The sequence below is a fragment of the Leucoraja erinacea genome, chromosome 4 (genome assembly GCF_028641065.1).
Source record: "Leucoraja erinacea ecotype New England chromosome 4, Leri_hhj_1, whole genome shotgun sequence".
Taxonomy (NCBI): Eukaryota; Metazoa; Chordata; class Chondrichthyes; order Rajiformes; family Rajidae; genus Leucoraja; species Leucoraja erinaceus.
Genome location: NC_073380.1, coordinates 2,083,065 through 2,097,522, shown reverse-complemented (window position 1 = coordinate 2,097,522; position 14,458 = coordinate 2,083,065). Strand labels below are relative to the sequence as shown.

At 45.7% G+C, this 14,458-nt stretch overlaps 1 protein-coding gene across 3 annotated transcripts in view; it reads left to right on the top strand.

The window, feature by feature from the left end:
- Window positions 1-14,458, top strand: part of itga9 (integrin, alpha 9) — a 369,220-nt gene that overhangs the window by 86,171 nt on the left and 268,591 nt on the right. For all 3 annotated transcript variants that reach the window (XM_055633502.1, XM_055633503.1, XM_055633504.1), the window contains exons 9-10: window positions 10,678-10,815; window positions 13,200-13,305. In XM_055633502.1, the coding sequence (XP_055489477.1) occupies window positions 10,678-10,815; window positions 13,200-13,305 (244 nt within the window). The remainder of the gene's footprint in view (window positions 1-10,677; window positions 10,816-13,199; window positions 13,306-14,458) is intronic.

Genomic DNA, 14,458 nt, shown 5'->3' with positions numbered 1-14,458 from the left:
ATAAAGGCCCGCACACCAAAAGCTTTCTTTACCACTCTATCTACATGAGATTCCACTTTCAGGGAACTGTGCACAGTTATTCCCAGATCCCTCTGTTCACCTGCATTCTTCAATTCCCTACCATTTGCCATGTACGTCCTATTTTGATTTGTCCTGCCAAGACAGGTTTATCAGGTTATCAGGTTTTAGTCACTGCACTATGTAAAAGAACGTATAGACCAGAATATGTCAAGTCAAGAGAGTTCATGTCATGTGTCCCAGATAGGACAATTAAATTCTTGCTTGCTGCAGCACAACAGAATAAATATAGTACAGTGTGTCCATATACCATAGATATATATATATATATATATATATATATATATATTTATATATATATATATATATATATATACACATAAATAAAGTGTAATAGGCTGTTATCGTTCAAAGTTTGTTTGAAGTTGTATTTAATAGCCTGATGATAGTCCGCACAGGTTTTTAAAACACGCCCGGGTATAGCATCAGGTCCAGGGGCTTTCCGAGGGTTCACCCCTCTGAAGGATCTTCTGACACCGGCCTCTGTGACTGTGACCGAAATACCATCACGGCGAATGGGGGCTCGGGAAGGCACATCAGTGTTCTCCCTATCAAAGCATGCGTAAAACACAGTGAGCTCGTCAGGGAGTGATGCTTCGCTGACATTCGAACTGCCTCCTTGTAGGAAGTGATTGCATTCAAGCCACCCCACAGTTGCCGAACATCCGCTTCATCTTCCAGCTTGGAGCAGAAGTCCCTTTTGGCCTTTTTGATGGCCTTACCAAGATCGTATATGGACCTCTTGTAGACCTCTGTCAGGGACAGTATAAAAATAAAAGAGAAGAAGTACAACATAGCAAAGATGAGCAGGAAGCCAGAGGATTGGGTAACGTTTAAAGAGCAACAGAAGATAACTAAAAAGGTGGTACGGGGAGAAAATATGAGGTACGAAGGTAAGCTAGCCAAGAATATAAAGGAGGATAGTAAAAGCTTCTTCAGGTATGTGAAGAGGAAAAAATTAGTTAAGACCAAAGTTGGAGTCTTGAAGACTGAAAAAGAAGACTCTGGGTCTTCTGCACTCCACGATTTCCACCCCTTCTCTCTGTCACACACCTTGGTTCTTCCCGTAACCTCAGCGTGACAACCTCACTGTAGGTCCTGTCCAGGGAACTCGTTTTCCCGGATGGCCCTGAGGTCATCCAGCTGCTTCTCCAGTGCCCCAACACGGTCCTTTAAGAGCTGAAGCTGGACGCACTTGCCACAGTTGTAGCAGCCAGAGGCTCCATCCGTGTCCCTGGGCCCCCACATTCTGCAAGCCTCACACTGTCTCATCTGCCCCAACATGTGTTCACCGCGTTCCGCCCTCTCGCACTTTATGTGTAGCCTCCTCTCCTCAGCCTCCTCGCTGAAGACTCTCGAGCCAAAGACTCACACTTTACTCTCAAGGCACTTCCACAACAAGGCTGCTCCCTAAGATATATTGACTCATATTGACTGATAAATTCCCTAATTTACAAACCAAATTCCACAGTTTTAAACTGTTTTCCCCCTCTGACTCACTCCTAACTCTCCTCCCACTCGGGCTAGAGCCAATCAGTGCTTTCTCCTGCTTCTCTTTGTTGCTGTTGCTTCAAAATCCACGGGAGCTCGATTGTGGATGATCAGCCATGATCACATTGAATGGCTGGCTCAAGAGGCTGAATGGCCTACTCCTGCACCTATGGTCTATTGAGTGACAAAGTGTGTCTAAAGGAGAGAAAGTGATGTTGATGGAGGGAGAAGAGGTTTGAAATAGGAGTGAAATATAAAGCAAGAGGTCGGGATATAGGTGGACAGGGATGGGAGAAATGGGCATGGGATGGTGGGAGAATGTCAGGAAGGTGGCGGGGGGGGGAGAGAAGAAAAATAATGGGGTTGGGTGTTACCTAAAATTGGAGAATTCAGTTTTCATACAATTGGGTTGTTAGCATATATAAGTGGAACATATAGTGCGTTTCGTGTAGTTTGCCTGTGGCCCCACTCAGGCAATGGAAGAGGCCCAGGATGGATAGGACCGTATAGGAATAGGAGATGGAATTCAAATGGTTAGCAACTGGGAGATCCAGCAGGGCTAGGTCACAGAGTTCAAGTGTTCGTTCAAACAGTTAACGAGTAGACAGATCACAGAAGAACCACAGGGTTGTTGTAGAAGGAGATGGGTGACAAGATTAGATGGGCTGAATTTGTTAGATGTATCCAAGATGATTTCCTTAAACAGCATGTGGATCGCCCAACTGAAGGAGGGAACATACTGGAGCCTATATTGGGAATATATGCTTGGAGTTGGAGGATGTGCGATCAGGTGCTGAATAAGTAGTTTGCATCTGCATACACCAAGATGGAATTGATAGAATTTAATGCAGAGAAAGGCGAGGTGTTGCAATTTGGAAAGTCCAACGTGGGCTGACACAGTGGATGGTGGGGCTCAGGGGAATGTTCTAGGAGTTCAGGTACATAGTTCTTTGAAAGTGGCGTCACAGGTAGATAGGGTGGTCAAAAACGATTTAGTCAGTTTGGCCGTCATCTGTCAGAGTATTGAGTGTAGTTGTGGGGTCTTGGTGCGTTTATATAAGATGTTGGTGAGGCCACATTTAGATTATTGTGCTCAGTATTGGGCACCATGTTATAGGAAAGATGTTATCCAGCTGGAAAGGGTGCAGAAGATTTATGAGGATGTTGCCAGGACTCAAGGGGCTGAGCTATCGGGAGCAGTTGAGCAGACTAGGACTCTATTCTTTGGAGCGCTGGAGGATGAGAGGTGATCTTATGGAAGTGTACAAAATCGTGAGAGGAATAGATCAGGTAAACACTCAGAGTCTCTTGCCCAGAGTAGGGAAACTGAGAACCAGAGGACATAGGCTTAAGATGAGGCAGGGAAAGATTTAATAGGAACCTGACGGGTAACTTTTTTACACAAACGGTAGTCGGTATATAGAACGAGCTAAAGGGCCTGTCCCACTTGGTGATGTTTTCGGTGACTGCCGGCATCATTGACTGACGTATCAGGTCACCGTAAACATTTGTGGCGTGATGCGGCAGTGACACGGCGTGATGACGTAGGACGTGTTTTTTCAAGTGTCGCAACATTTTTTTTGTCGCCGCTGAATTTTCAAATGTTCAAAATCTTTTGGCGACACTGATATGACGCCGGCAATCGCCAAAAATAATTGCCAAGTGGGACAGGCCCTTAACAGAGCAGGTAGTTGAGGCAGGTACTATCGCAATGTTTAAGATACATTTAGACAGGTACATGGATAAGACAAGTTTAAAGGTATATATGGACCAAATGCAGGCAGGTGGGACTGGTGTAGATGGGACATGTTGGCCAGTGCGGGCAAGTTGGGCTGAGGGTCCGTTTCCATGTTGACCCCATGACTTGAAGGTAAATGTAGATGGGTCGGTGAGTAAGTTTGCTGTTATCACCAAACTTAGTGGAGTTGTGGACTGTGCTGTCAAAAGATACAACGAGATATGGATCAGATGCAGAAATGGGTGGACAAATGGCAGATGGAGATTAACCTGAGCAAGGGTAAGGTCTTGCATTTGGAGAGGTTGAATCTTAAGGGGAGAGTGCACAGTTATTCGCAAGACAGCATTGATGTGCAGAGGGATCTTGGAGTCCAAGTTTATAACTCACTAAAAGTGGCAGCACAGGTGGATAGAATGGTAAAGAATATGTATGGTATGCTTGCCTTCATTGGCATTGAATATAAGCATCATGATGTCATGATGCAGCTCAATAGGACTTTGTTTAGGCCGCATTTGAAGTATTGTGTGCAGTTCTGCTTCACCATTACAGTAAAGATGTGTAGGCTTTGGAAAGTGCTGAGGTTTACCAGATTGTCTGAAGAAGGATCTCGACCCGAAACGTCACCTATTCCTATTCTCCAGAGATGCTGCCTGACCGGCTGAGTTACTCCAGCACTCACAGCCCAGAAGTGGCAGCGCTGGTAAACGGCTGCTGCTCGCCTGCAGTCCGTTTGTCTTTACTTTTTTATGTTGTTTTTTTTCGTTTTGTCTAGTTAGTTTTTGTTTTTTTTAGGTTGCGTTTATGTGGGGTGGGGGGTTGAAACGGGACTTGCCGTCTCTCTCTTCGGGGGAATACGACTTTTTTGTCGTATCCCCCCTTCATTGCCTCCGTCTGCGCTGAGGCCTAATGGCGGAGCTGGCGGCCTCGAGACTGCAGAGGCAGAGCCTGTCAGGACTTGCCCTGGGCTCGCTCCCGTGAAGGCGGCCTGGCTCGGGGCTGGAACGGTGCTCCCGTGAGGGGCTGTGACGCTCCCGTGAGGGCGGCCCGACTCGGGGCTGTAACGGTGCTTCCATCGGAGCGGCCCAGCTTGAGGGTGGAATGGCGCTCCCATCAGAGTGGCCCAGCTCGAGGGAGGAACGGCACTCACGTGAGGGCGATCCGGCTCGGGGCTGGAACGGTGCTTCCGTCGGAGCGGCCCAGCTCGAGGGTGGAATGGCGCTCCCGTCAGAGTGGCCCAGCTCGAGGGAGGAACGGCACTCATGTGAGGGCGATCCGGCTCGGGGCTGGAACGGTGCTCCGGTGGCTGGGACGGCGTTCTGGCGGCTATGACCTGAGTCCGGGGTTCAGCCGTGGGCCAGCGGCTGCGTCCGCTGGACTGGAGGGCGGCAGCTTAGAAACATAGAAACATAGAAATCAGGTGCAGGAGTAGGCCATTCGGCCCTTCGAGCCTGCACCGCCATTTAATATGATCATGGCTGATCATCCAACTCAGTATCCCGTACCTGCCTTTTCTCCATACCCTCTGATCCCCTTGGCCACAAGGGCCACATCTAACTCCCTCTTAAATATAGCCAATGAACTGGCCTCAACTACCCTCTGTGGCAGAGAGTTCCAGAGATTCACCACTCTCTGTGTGAAAAAAGTTCTCCTCATCTCGGTTTTAAAGGATTTCCCCCTTATCCTTAAGCTGTGACCCCTTGTCCTGGACTTCCCCAACATCGGAAACAATCTTCCTTCATCTAGCCTGTCCAACCCCTTAAGAATTTTGTAAGTTTCTATAAGATCCCCTCTCAATCTCCTAAACTCTAGAGAGTATAAACCAAGTCTATCTAGTCTTTCTTCATAAGACAGTCCTGACATCCCAGGAATCAGTCTGGTGAACCTTCTCTGCACTCCCTCTATGGCAATAATGTCCTTCCTCAGATTTGGAGACCAAAACTGCACGCAATACTCCAGGTGTGGTCTCACCAAGACCCTATACAACTGCAGTAGAACCTCCCTGCTCCTATACTCAAATCCTCTTGCTATGAAAGCCAACATGCCATTCGCTTTCTTTACTGCCTGCTGCACCTGCATGCCTACCTTCAATGACTGGTGTACCATGACACCCAGGTCTCGCTGCATCTCCCCCTTTCCCAATCGGCCACCGTTTAGATAATAATCTGCTTTCCCGTTTTTGCCACCAAAATGGATAACCTCACAGTTATCCACATTAAACTGCATCTGCCAAACATTTGCCCACTCACCCAGCCTATCCAAGTCACCTTGCAGTCTCCTAGCATCCTCCTCACACCTAACACTGCCCCCCAGCTTAGTGTCATCCGCAAACTTGGAGATATTGCCTTCAATTCCCTCATCCAGATCATTAATATATATTGTAAATAGCTGGGGTCCCAGTACTGAGCCTTGCGGTACCCCACTAGTCACTGCCTGCCATTGTGAAAAGGACCCGTTTACTCCTACTCTTTGCTTCCTGTTTGCCAGCCAGTTCTCTATCCACATCAATACTGAACCCCCAATGCCATGTGCTTTAAGTTTGTATACTAATCTCTTATGTGGGACCTTGTCGAAAACCTTCTGGAAGTCCAGATACACCACATCCACTGGTTCTCCCCTATCCACGCTACTAGTTACATCCTCGAAAAATTCTATAAGATTCGTCAGACATGATTTACCTTTCGTAAATCCATGCTGACTTTGTCCAATGATTTCACCACTTTCTAAATGTGCTGCTATCCCATCTTTAATAACTGACTCTAGCAGTTTCCCCACTACCGATGTTAGGCTAACTGGTCTGTAATTCCCCGTTTTCTCTCTCCCTCCCTTCTTAAAAAGTGGGGTTACGTTTGCTACCCGCCAATCCTCTGGAACTACTCCAGAATCTAAGGAGTTTTGAAAGATTATTACTAATGCATCCACTATTTCTGGAGCTACTTCCTTAAGTACTCTTGGATGCAGCCTATCTGGCCCTGGGGATTTATCGGCCTTTAATCCATTCAATTTACCCAACACCACTTCCCGACTAACCTGGATTTCACTCAATTCCTCCACCTCCTTTGACCCGCGGGCCCCTGCTATTTCCGGCAGATCATTTATGTCTTCCTTAGTGAAGACGGAACCAAAGTAGTTATTCAATTGGTCCGCCATATCCTGGTTCCCCATGATCAACTCACCTGTTTCTGACTGCAAGGGACCTACATTTGTTTTAACTAATCTCTTTCTTTTCACATATCTATAAAAACTTTTGCAGTCAGATTTTATGTTCACTGCCAGTTTTCTTTCATAATCCATTTTTCCTTTTCTAATTAAGCCCTTCGTCCTCCTCTGCTGGTCTCTGAATTTCTCCCAGTCCTCCGGTATGCTGCTTTTTCTGGCTAGTTTGTACGCATCATCCTTTGCTTTGATACTATCCCTGATTTCCCTTGTTATCCATGGATGCACTACCTTCCCTGATTTATTCTTTTGCCAAACTGGGATGAACAATTTTTGTAGTTCATCCATGCAGTCTTTAAATGCCTTCCATTGCATATCCACCGTCAACCCTTTTAGAATTAATTGCCAGTCAATCTTGGCCAATTCACGTCTCATACCCTCAAAGTTACCTTTCTTTAAGTTCAAAACCATTGTTTCTGAATTAACAATGTCACTCTCCATCCTAATGAAGAACTCAACCATATTATGGTCACTCTTGCCCAAGGGGCCACGCACAACAAGACTACTAACTAACCCTTCCTCATTACTCAATACCCAGTCTAAAATAGCCAGCTCTCTCGTTGGTTCCTCTACATGTTGGTTTAGATAATTATCCCGTATACATTCCAAGAAATCCTCTTCCTCAGCACCCCTGCCAGTTTGATTCACCCAATCTATATGTAGATTGAAGTCACCCATTATAACTGCTTTGCCTTTGTCGCAAGCATTTCTAATTTCCTGTTTGATGCCATCCCCAACTTCACTACTACTGTTAGGTGGCCTGTACACAACACCCACCAGCGTTTTCTGCCCCTTATTGTTTCGCAGCTCTACCCATACCGATTCCACATCCTCCAAACTAATGTCCTTCCTTTCCATTGCGTTAATCTCCTCTCTAACCAGCAACACTACCCCACCTCCTTTTCCTTTCTCTCTATCCCTCCTGAATATTGAATATCCCAGGATGTTCAGCTCCCAGCCTTGGTCACCCTGGAGCCATGTCTCCGTGATCCCAACTATATCATAATCATTAATGGCTATCTGCACGTTCAACTCATCCACCTTATTACGAATACTCCTTGCATTGAGACACAAAGCCTTCAGGCTTGTTTTTACAACGCTCTTACCCCTTATACAATTATGTTGAAAAGTGGCCCTTTTTGATTTTTGCCCTGGTTTTGTCTGCCTGCCACTTTTACTTTTCACCTTGCTACCTATTGCTTCTACCTTCATTTTACACCCCCCTGCCCCTCTGCTCTTGTACCCATCCCCCTGCCACATTAGTTTAAATCCTCCCCGACAGCAGTAGCAAACACCCCCCCAAGGACATTGGTTCCATTCCAGTCCAGGTGCAGACCGTCCTGTTTGTACTGGTCCCACCTCCCCCAGAACTGGTTCCAATGCCCTAAAAATTTGAATCCCTCCCCCTTGCACCATTTTTCAAGCCACGTATTCATCTGCAATATCCTCCTATTTCTGCTCTGACTGGCCCGTGGTACTGGTAGTAATCCAGAGATTATTACCTTTGAGGTCCTACTTTTAAGCTTATCTCCTAGCTCCCTAAATTCATCCTTTAGGACCTCATCCCTTTTTTTACCTATATCGTTGGTGCCAATATGCACCACGACAACTGGCTGTTCACCCTCCCCCTCTAGAATGTTCTGCAGCCGTTCAGTGACATCCCTGACCCTTGCACCAGGGAGGCAACATACCATCCTGGAGTCTCTTTTGCGGCCGCAGAAACGCCTATCTATTCCCCTGACAATTGAATCCCCTATTACTATTGCCCTTCCACTCTTTTTCCCCCCCTCATGTGCCGCAGAGCCACCCATGGTGCCATGAACTTGGCTGCTGCTGCATTCCCCTGATAAGCAATCTCCCTCAACAGTTTCCAAAATGGTATACCTGTTTAGGAGGAAGATGACCGCAGGGGACTCCTGCACTACCTGCCTACTGCTTTGCTGACTATTGGCCACCCGTTCCCCTTCCGTCCTCTTACCTTTTACCTGCGGTGTGACCAACTCACTGTACGTGCTGTCCACGACTTTCTCAGCGTCGTGGATGCTCCAGTATGAATCCAATCTGTTGCTGCTGTTGTTCCTCCCAAATCTACAGCAGTACTGAACAAAGACCGTGCGTCCTTGGCCTTTTTAACTGTTTTCAACTGGTTTCACCCCTCTCCTCACACTTGGGCTAGAGCCAATCAGTGGTATCTCTTGCTTCCACCACCCCGGGCCGCGGTGTTTGAGCCGGCCCGTTCGCGGGGTTCGGTGAGCCGCGACTGTTTGTACCATCGCCCGGTGGGGAATCGCCTCAGCGCAGAGGGAGAAGAGGAGGGAAGAGACTGTAGCCCTAAGATTTTTGTCTCCACCACAGTGAGGAGGTGTTTGGAGGACTCACTGTGGTGGTGTTAATTTGTGTTTATTGTTGTTTATTATTGTATTATTGTATGTATGACTGCAGGCGCGACATTTTGTTCAGACCGTAAGGTCTGAATGACAATAAAGGCATTCAATTCAATTTTGTGTCTATGCTACCAGATTGCTGCCTGGATTATAGGGTTTCGGCCACAGGGAGAGTTTGGATTGTTTTCTCAGAAACATTGGAGCTTGAGGGGAGATGATAGAAGCATGTAATATTATGAGATCATTGACAGGGGATGACAGTCACAATCTTTTTACCAAGCTGGAAATATCCAACTCTCGAGGGCATAGCTTTAAGGTGAGAGGGGGAAAGTTTAATGGAGATGTAAAGGGCAAGTTATTTTACACAGAAAGTGGTGGGTCTTGGAGGTGGTATTGGAGGCAGATATGATATTGGCATTTTAAAAGCTTTTAGATAGGCACATGAAAGTTCAGGGAATAGAATAGAAGGTTCATGTACAGGCAGATGGGATCAGTTTTACTAGGCATTATGTTCAACACAAACATTGATGGATGAAGGGCCCATTCCTGTGCAATTCTGTTCTATGTTCCGTGTTGTAAGTCTTTGTTTTGTCTCACCAACATAAAGGAGGCCACAATAATGGCACTGATGAGGTGCATGTAAATCTGTTTCATCTGGATGGACCTCTGTGGTCCCTGGATGGATATGAGGGAGGAAGTGTAGGGGCAGGTGTTAGATCCCCTGTGGCTGCTGAAAAAAAGTATCTAGGGAGGGGACATGTTGGGTGGGAAAGGTCAGAATGACCCAAGGAGTTATGAACGGCACGGTTGCGCAGCAGTAAGGTTGTCACCTGGCCAGAGACCCAGATTCGATCCTGACTGTATCTAGCTGGGCCACTCTGACGGAAGATTCGATCCTGACTGTTCGGTGCTTGTCTGTATGGAGTTTGTACAATCTCCCTGTGACCTGTGTGGGTTTTCTCCGGGAGCTCCAGTTTCCTCCCACTCTCCAAGATTTACAGGTTTGTATCCCCACAGCCATCAGGCTATTAAACACGACATCAAACAAACTCTGAACTATACAGCCTATTGCAATTTATCTATTTATGTATGTGTCTATATATGGTCTATGGTATATAGACACACTGAACTGTTCTGTATTATGTTTACATATTCTGTTGTGCTGTAGCAAGCAAGAATGTCATTGTCCTATCTGGGACACATGACAATAAAACTCTCTTGACTCTTGACTTGTAGGTTAATTGGCTTGATAAAATTGTCATTTGTCTCTAGTGTGTGTAGGATAGTGTTAGTGTGCAGGGATCGCTCGTTGGCGTGAACTCGGTGGGCCGATGGACCTGTTTGCGCGCTGTATCTCTAAACTAAACGGAATGGTTGCCTATTCCTTGCCTTTCACCCATTAATTTTAACATTAATTTTTAGTTTCATGTTCGTTCTGAAAAGCATCACTCACCACATGTATTCTGCGCGATTGTTGAATCATTAATTTTAAATGCATACCCAGTTTGTATTTCCTGTTTCATCAGAATACTTTGAGTATTGTAAAATATTGTAGGAGCTTTTTTAAAAAAGATAATTTATTTTGTTAAATGATTGATTTTTCTACACTGAGTTTTTCATTGATATTCAGCACGGATCTTCAATACCTGTGCTGAATATTGTTTATGAAAACATCAAGTATGACTGGGATTATCAGGATACAACTGGCTACTAAGTACCACAGATTGTATTTATCAGTATGAAGATGCCATATTTTGATATTCTTTGTTCTAGGTGGGTTCCTACTTTGGCTCATCACTGTGCTCGGTTGATTTGAACTCTGATGGATACTCAGATCTTCTAGTTGGAGCCCCCATGTTCACACAGATAAGAGATGAGGGACAAGTAACTGTTTTCATCAACAGAGGCAATGTAAGTCTAATATTTGTGATCAATAGTCTAGCCATCTTGAAGTATTTTGCTAGTAAAAGATCTATTGGGAGACATTTCATTTGATTTCGATACGTTCAGACAAGTGCTTGTCAAATGGGATGCAGGACCCAATAACAAGGAGGCATGTTCAGACAATAAGATTCCCAAGGGTGTATCCTTATGTGAGATTTGTTTGGCGGCGTGACTCACCCGTTGCAGCGGCCCCAACAGCCTGTCTGTCTTTTTTTTTAATTTTGTGTCTAGTTAAATGTAGTGTTGGTGTTTTTTTAATACTGGTTTTAAATGTGTATATGTGGGGGGCGGGGGGGGGGATGAAGGGGTAAACTGTTTAAAATCTCTTCCTTGTACGGGAGACCCGACCTTTTCCCTGTCGGGTCTCCGTTGTCGTTGGGGCCTAGCACTGTGGAGCGGCCTCCAACCTGAATGACCCGGGGGCTCGGGAGACTGCGGAGCTGCGGACTACTCACCATCATGGGGCTGGCCGGCCTCGGAGCGTGGGGAACAGCGGTGACTCGCTGCTGCGACTCGACTACTGGGGCTCGGAGGCTCCAGCAACGCAGCCGCAGGTCCAGTGGACTGTCGGGGTATCGGGTGCTCGCGGGTCCAGTTGAGGAGACCGCATCCCGGAGCTCCTGCAACGTGACTTCTCCAGCCCGTGTCGCGGGGTTGGAACGACCCGGAGCGGGGTTGTACATCGCCCGGCGCGGCTTCATGGCCGTGGGACATTCCAGCGCCCGCCGGGGGCTCCAACACAGTGACCTTTAGACCGGGAGCGGGGCCGTAAATCGCCCGGCACGGCCTAAAATGGCTGTGGGACTTATCATCACCCGCCTGGGGCTTGGACAACGGGAGAGACATGGAGAACAAGGGAGAGAAAAGACTTTGCTTTCCATCACAGTGGGTTCACTGTGATGGACGTTTGTGTGAATTAAATTGTGTGTATGTCTGTAGGAAATTGTCTTTGTTTGTATGGCTGTGGAAACGGAATTTCGTTTGAGCCTCACTGAGGCTCAAATGACAATAAATATTGTATTGTATTGTATTGGATAAAAGAATGTGGAATGCAGATTATGTGATTGAAAACAGTAAACCAGTAAACAGTAAACAGTGATCCACCATCTTGAATCGCAGATATCCTCGTGAATGTACTTCTGCACTGCTGTGGAGAATGGGAAGGATGGTGGTGGATTGCCAGAATTTTAACACAGTGATAATGAATGACCCACCGTCTATGTGTTAGTAAGGATGGTGTTTATTGACAGCTTTCTCTCGCACGTCCTTGCATTGCCCTCCTTGATGCAGTTGTGGTTTTGAGATGGGGTCTCGGAGTGGACTGTACTGCATTTTGTAGATTGTATGCACTGTAACCGTTGTGCATCATTCGAGTAGGAAATGAATGTTCAGGATAATGTTGGATTACCAATCAAGTGAGTTGCAAGGTGCTAGATAGTGTCCAGATCTTTGGAACTACACTCAAGTGGACAGCATTTCATCACATTTTTGATGAGTGCCTTGCAGATGACAAAATGGCTCTGTGGTATCAGAAGTGATCCATTTGCTGCAGGATAGCCAGACTCAGAACTGCTCTTGTGGGTATGGTATTTGTGCACAATGTCCAATCGAGTTGCTGGTCATTGGGGCGGATGGTGGGTGGGGGAGAGGTTGCTCACTGTTGAGGGTGCAATTGACTGTCAAAGCTAGGTGGTACTGCTATGAACTTCTGTGATACAAATACTGATGACTGAAAGTAGACTGTAACTTGCCTACTTGGATTTGTCTTGCTTTTATGAATATACTAGACCAAGTGCAGACCCGTTGGGTCTGCTCCCCCAATGGTGTGATTCCCCCAACCCAATATTCCACCATGCACCCGTCTCCTCCAATGGAACTGAAGCCGTTGCCAAATGTAAGTTTCCAGCACTCCCCTGCCTCCCTCAATTGCACCTCCCCTGCCTGCTGCAGCAGTGAAAAGTTCAGTGTTCCTGTCTTGCAACTTTGTTTCGAAGTGTGTTGGAAGCTGATAGGAAGGAGCAGCCGTCAACGAATCAAAAGGCAGGAAGGGATCCGTACTGCAGGCGGACGGATGGATTTGAGTTTTATATATTAATAGATGAACCTGGGCAGTTCTCCACATTGCTGGATAGATGCCAGAAGCATGACCATACTGGAACACCTTAGCTCAAGGCATAGTTCACTCTGGGTAGTTTTATACATTCAGTGCTAAAATCCGCCTATATTCTTGTGAAAATTCATCTGGAATCTTCCAATCATAGAGCATGTGATTTCTGAATGGAGTGGAACAAAGACATTATATGGTCAGAATATATACATTTTTCTCAACATGACCTTCTTCCCATTTGTAGGCAGCACTGGAAGAACAACAGCTTTTGAATGGAGATGGCATTTATAATGCTCACTTTGGTCAGTGTATTGGCTCTCTTGGCGATATTGATGACGATGGATTTCCAGGTGGGTACTTCGATATTTATAGACCATAAGCACTCAAGATTACAAAAATATTGATTTTGTCAGATTTTTGTTTCTCTTTATTCACTAACTTCCTGGTATTCTGATTTTAAAATATTAATTCTCAATGCATTGGTAATACAACTATCGGGCTGCAAGAAAAACAAATAAATATATTTATTAAGTAACATTATTTGCTTTAATGTTTTGCATCAATGTTTTCCAATGGGATTTTAATAGGATGGAACATGACTCTTTTCAAATGTCCAACTCATAAAAAAGATTGTATAACAGAAACTAAACTAAATTATACAAAGAATGTAGAACAGCGCAGCACGGGAGCGGGCTCTTTTGTCCACAAATGTCCGTGCGAAACACGATGCCAAGACCAACTCCTATCTGCCTGCAGATAATCCTTATCGCTCCATTCCCTGCATATCCATGTGACCATCCAAAAGCCTCTTAAATCCCAGTATTGTATCTTCCTCTGCCACCATCCAGACACTTGCCACCCTCTGCGTAAAAAAAAAGAAAGCTTGCCCTGCACATTTCTTTTAAACTTTGTCCCTCTTGCCTTAAAACTATGCCTTCCAATATTTTATATTTCCATCCTGGGGAAAATGTTCTGACTGCCTATCTATGCCTCTCATTATTTTATATACGTCCATCAGGGCTCCCCTCAATCTCCAGTGAAAACAATCCAAGTCTGTCCAACCTCTCTCTATGGCTAACATCCCTCATCCAAGTATCATTCTGGTAAACCTCCTCTGCACCCTTTCCGAAACCACCACCTCCTTCTTGTATAGAGGTGACCAGAACTGCATCCAATAAGCCAAATGCAGCCTAACCAAAGCCCTATAAAGTTGCAAACAAACCATTTATCTTTCACTGTCATGAGATCATCTCTGTGTCACCTTTCTCTTACAGATCTTTCCACTGGCTAACTTCCCTCTGCACTCTCGTCCATCCCTATAATACATAAATATTGTCCATCCCTTTTCTTCCATAGATCCTGCTTGACCTTCTCTCAGCAGTTTACTTTTCACTGTTTTCTCTCAGCCTGCAAATGTTGTCCTTTACAGGAGCATATGAATTATTTTTTGAAAGTTACTGTTAAATCTTCTGCTATCACTGTTCCTGACAATACATTCCAGAT